Here is a 5,908-nt window from a genome sequence, read left to right on the forward strand (position 1 = left end):
GATACAACATGGTCCCTAATCTGTGGGACCCTGATGATAATCCCCCTTAATCCCCTGGGGTCAGGTGAGCATCTGGTGACAGTGCTGCTCTATTCTGGGAGTAGCAGAACCAGCCACCCTGAAGATGCAAATCTCAGTTTCACTCCCACAGCTCCCAATGTACAGCTGAACAGTTGAGTCTAAACTACCCTAGACTGGGCCAGGTGTGAGGGGGGGCTGGTCTCATTACTGAGGGGGGAGAGGAGGGGGTAGAGTGAGTCATCTACCTCCTGTCTGAGATGAATGTTACACAGGAATGGAAGTGGGGACTTCCTCTCAAGTCTTCATGTCAGAGGTCAGACCAGGACCATGTGACCTGATGCAGAAAACACTTTTTGACTGGTTAATATGATGACAGTGTGTGGTGAGGTCTTTCATGAGGTTTCAATGAGACATATGACAATGACAGAGGAAGAAAGAAGTTGATCATGATAGGGATCATGATCATTAGCAATGGGGACTAGCATAATTGTGGTATTTTTTAATTAGTTTCACACTAATATAAACAGAAAGTGTTCTGATGTAGAAAACTCTGAAGAGTTTATGACTGGTTAACATGATGACAATGTGTGGTGAGGTCTCACATGAGGTTTTAATGAGACATATGACAATGAGTTGAAGGAGTTGATCATGAAGGAGTTGATCATGATAGGGATTATGATCATTAGCAATGTAGAGTAGCATGATTGTGGTATTTCTAAAAAGTGTAATCCTTTTAAATTACATTCAATGTGATTACTGTGCGGTAGATTTTCAGCATCAGGAAAGTACATCAACCAGATGAATGTATAGATGACTGTATATCAGTCTCTGATGAACACCAGGTCTGAATGATAGAGTCAGTAGAGACAGGTTTCACACTAATATAAAGAGTTTTGTTTTCCTATAAGAGGTTTCATATATTAACTTCATGAGCTAAAACGTTTTAAGGAGTGCTTTGACATGAGGGTGGGTTAGTTAACATATGAGCATCACTGATATATTCATCTCAGTGTAACAAAGGCCAGTCAGTGTTCCATGTCACTGTCTCTCCCCCCTCAGCACCTGCAGTAGGTCCCAGCTGTAGCAGTGCAGTCACTGTGCAGTCTGACTGAGGGAGGTTTTTGTACGGCTCTGTATCACTGTGTGAACACTCCATCACTGTGGTAACTCTGACAGTAGTAATCTCCTGCATCTTCAGCCAGGACTCCACTGATGGTCAGAGTGAAGTCACTTCCAGATCCACTACCACTAAATCTAGGAGGAATCCCAGACTCAAGTGCTGTAGCGTAGTAAATGAGGAGTTTAGGAGCTTCTCCTGGTTTCTGGAGGTACCAGGCTAGACGATTACCACTGTACACAGGACTGCTAACTCTACATCCTATAGAGACTGTATGTCCTGCAAGAACAGCTTTCACTGCAGGAGTCTGAGTCAAAGTGTACTGCCCTCTGGACTCTGGGTGTAAAGAGAGAAGATGAAAGAAGAGACAAATATTAAGGATACATCTGGATACGTCAAAACATACACATTGGAGTGGTTAACAAGTGGTTAAAATTAGAGGTAATACTGAAGTTGATCTTTTATGAAAGAACTCTCTTACCCTGTATGTAGACAGCTAGAGTCCAGATGAAGATGGTGATCAGAGTCATGGTTGTTGTGGGTTCTGTTGTCATGAAGGACAGCTCTCAGTCATGAGGTGTTAAACTCACAGGACTATAAACACTCCCAGACCACTGAAGCATGTGTTGCCTATGCAAAGTGTCCTCTCTGTTCAGACACACTTTCTTGGATCCACTGAGAAACTGTAGTTGAAGAGATGTGTGAACTGAGGCTTGATGCTGTGTCTCAGTGAATACAGTCTCTGTCTCTCTCTAGTGGTCAGTGTTGGTAAAATGACAATTATAACGACTGATTGCGATGGTTTGGTATTTTTATTACTTAAAATACGTTGTCATGTCACAGTTGACCTGACAACGTAGTTGACCTCCTTGACTGTCTAGTAGAAGGTCAACTGTTATGTATTATGTCTGTCACGGCCACAGCCGTGCCCCCCTATTGTTTTTGGTTTTGCCCTGTCCTAGTGTTCCCTGTCTCATTGTCGTCACCTGTGTCTCGTTCAGTTCTCGTTAGTTTCATTGTGTCTTTGTTTCTGCGTATTTAGGTTCCTGTTTTTGTCCAGTCTTGGCATTACCCATTACTCTTTGTCCCTGTGTACCATGTCTGTTTTGAGCATTAAACCCTTTCTTCGCAACTCTTGCCGACTCTCCAGCGTTTGGGTCCTACCCCTCCACACACCGTGACAATATCAATCATGGAAAAGTAGTCCAATGATTCAGATCATATTGATTATGATGACTATCACTATTATAACTGCAATGATCTTCATCCTCATGGTTTTCAGGGAGAGACAGAGGGTGTGTACAGTTTGTGATATTTGATGTGACCTCATCTACTGACCAGTGTTCCATGTCACTGTCTGATGTGCAGATGTTCTGTATACACGAAGCTTGTGTCTCAGAGGTTAAGAGGTCGCTCCGTGTGCCCCTAGAAGGACACACATAGATCTAGGGATGCACTCTGTGCAACCTCTAGAGAGCAAGGAAGTAGATAGTGGTCTCCAAACTTAGTTATGACCGCATCACCTGTGGACTGTGTTCCATGTGCATCATGCGTGGAATGTGTACTATTTAAGGGAACGTTTTGGTGGTTACTATATCTGTACTGTCCAGCTCGTGTATATAATTGCTATCTAAGAGACATGTTTCTCACTCATGCTAGCCACTCTGTTGTGGATTGGTGGCATGATCCGACGGCGTTGCTAATAAAACCGAGTCAACACTTTTATATTGTCGTGCTTCCTTGGCCTGCCTTGACAGACATCTCATCCTTACACTGTCTCTTCCCCCCTCAGCACCTGCAGTAGGTCCCAGCTGTAGCAGTGCAGTCACTGTGCAGTCGGACTGAGGGAGGTTTTTGTACGAGTCTGTATCACTGTGGGAACGGTCTCGAATAGTGCTGCTGACAATAGTAATCTCCTGCATCTTAAGTCTGAACTCCACTGATTTTCAACATAAAGTTGGTCCCAGATCTTTCTACAGAAAACCTCCCTGGAGTTCCTAAGACTCTGCTGCTCTGGGAGGAGAACAGCAGAGTGGGTCTCTCTCCAGGTCTCTGGAGATACCAGGCTAAGCTATTGGTGAAACCAGAGGAGCTGGACTGACAGTTCAAAGTGACACTCTCTCCTGCAGACACAGTCTTCACTATAGGACTCTGAATCAGAACGATATCAGCCAGAGATCCTGTCAACACAACACAGCATGTCATGAAAATCAAACCATCTTGGCAAGGTTGAATTCAACAATGACACAAATACAATTAAGTATTAAAACTCATTTGAATACATATTAAAATTCTGAAACCATTAGTCAGACGGAATCTGCCTTTGAGCTGAGGGGAAGATCAAATAAATGTGTTTAGACATGTGACTTCTTCTTACCTGCTGGACAAAGAGCCAGTGTGCTCAGCAGGAGGGCCAGGGCAGCCATGTTGTCCAACAGCCAGAGAGGGAGAGAGACCAGTAGATGATATTTAGCTATGAGTGAGGAAGAGAGAGAGCTCCAGGAAGACTATGAAGGTATCAGTGGTGAATAGAAAGGGGGAGACCAGCAGAGATGGTGTGAGGGAGAGAGGGACCCTCAGGCAGCTTTAAAGGCCTCAAAGAGCAGAGAGACAAGGACAGAGAGACCAGCTGCTCTGAGGAGCAGTGAAGCAGGACCGGTATGCAAAGGTCCTTCCTGGAGACACTGTGAATCCTTCACGCTTCATGTGTGGGTCAGATACACACTGAAGCCTTCAGACACCAACTGTATGGGCACAAATACAGAGTCTGAATACATTTGATCTACTGAGAGATATTCAGTATCAGTGACCTGTTCAGTAATAACAGCAGTTCAGTCAAGACACTCATGTTTTGATTTGAGCATTTATTGATCACCATGGACATGGAAATCGGTTTTGTGGAGTGGATGTATCTAGGGGAAGCACTCTCTGCCTCTATCATTAGCTAGCAACATACATGGACTATGAGGCAGTGAGCAAATAGAGTAATAATCCCCCCTGATGGATAGTACATACAGACACCACAGGGAGATGGGGATGGTGGAGGGTGGCAGCAGCACAATGATACAACAACCAGGAGTAACTGTGTGCGTATCCGTGCTGCCTTATAATGCCGCCTTAGCGGACGTGGGCCAATGGGCTTGAAGCAGGCTAACACAGGTGTAGTTAATGAGCTTAATGCAGGGCGCTGGCAGAATGCCATGGCTGAACTAGGATTCACTCATTGTTGATGTGCTGCTCTGAGTCCTGATGAATGTAAACAGTCAGAGATTCAATCAGTTTGTATGAGTGAGAGCCAATAAGGACATATTTTATATAGAATGAATATCTGTGGAAATAATTTCCATTATAAACAACTTAACATGTTGGAGTGCTTTGACATGAGGGTGGGTTAGATAACATATGAGCATCACTGATATATTCATCTCAGTGTAACAAAGGCCAGTCAGTGTTCCATGTCACTGTCTCTTCCCCCTCAGCACCTGCAGTAGGTCCCAGCTGTAGCAGTGCAGTCACTGTGCAGTCTGACTGAGGGAGGTTTTTGTACGGCTCTGTATCACTGTGTGAACACATACACACTGGGGATGTGTAAACTTTGACAGTAGTAATCTCCTGCATCTTCAGCTAGGACTCCACTGATGGTCAGAGTGAAGTCACTCCCAGATCCACTACCACTGAATCGAGATGGAGTCCCAGACTGAAGTGTTGTAGCCCCGTAAATGAGGAGTTTAGGAGCTTCTCCTGGTCTCTGGAGGTACCAGGCTAGATATGTATTAACGTGCACAGGACTGCTAACTCTACATCCTATAGAGACTGTATCTCCTGCAGGAACAGCTTTCACTGCAGGAGTCTGAGTCACAGTGTACTGCCCTCTAGACTCTGGGTGTGAAGAGAGAAGATGAAAGAAGAGACAAATGTTAAGTATACATCTGGATACGTCAAAACATACACATTGCAGTGGTTAACAAGTGGTTAACATTAGAGGTAATACTGAAGTTGATCTTTTATGACAGAACTCTCTTACCCTGTATGTAGACAGCTAGAGTCCAGATGAAGATGGTGATCAGAGTCATGGTTGTTGTGGGTTCTGTTGTCATGAAGGACAGCTCTCAGTCATGAGGTGTTTAACTCACAGGACTATAAACACTCCCAGACCACTGAAGCATGTGCTGCCTATGCAAAGTGTCTTCTCTGTTCAGACACACTTTCTTGGACCCACAGAGTCAAACTGTAGTTGAAGAGATGTGTGAACTGAGGCTTGATGCTGTGTCTCAATGATCACAGTCTCTGTGTCCCTCTAGTGGTCATTGTCAGTATCTCAGTCTGTGAGTGGGTTAACATGGAGTCCGGAGGACAGAACACTGTAACTCAGACTCCTGCAGTGAAAGCTGTTCTCCTTTAAATCCTTTACATCTATATCTCAACTCCTCCTTATATGATACCACATGCCAAGAATGAATGTGGAACAAATATAGGTGCTTTTCAGATTTAACTATTGACAGTGACAAGGAGACTCTAGCAAAGCTTCCTGTTAGTCTACATGTTAACACAGGGCCGGCCCAAGCCTTTATCGGACCTTAAGCAAAATTGATTTAGGGGGCCCTCTGCGTCGCTTATCGTTGCCGATTAAAAAAAAATTATAGATACATTTTTACATAATACATTAAACTGTCATTTCATTTGCTCTTGGGGGCGCTCTGATAGCCACAGGGGCCCTAAGCAGCCGCTTAGTTCGCTTATGCCTTGGGCCGGCCTTGTGTTAACCATCAG

At 44.4% G+C, this 5,908-nt stretch overlaps 1 gene segment (V, D, J or C); it reads right to left on the reverse strand.

The window, feature by feature from the left end:
* Positions 1-875: 875 nt before the first annotated feature.
* LOC124466886 lies at positions 876-1,753 on the reverse strand. The segment is given in 2 exon segments: positions 876-1,474; positions 1,620-1,753. Coding segments are annotated over 2 exon segments (390 nt in total).
* Between the last annotated feature and the right edge of the window lie 4,155 nt (positions 1,754-5,908).

The sequence above is a fragment of the Hypomesus transpacificus genome, chromosome 4, assembly GCF_021917145.1.
Source record: "Hypomesus transpacificus isolate Combined female chromosome 4, fHypTra1, whole genome shotgun sequence".
NCBI lineage: Eukaryota > Metazoa > Chordata > Actinopteri > Osmeriformes > Osmeridae > Hypomesus > Hypomesus transpacificus.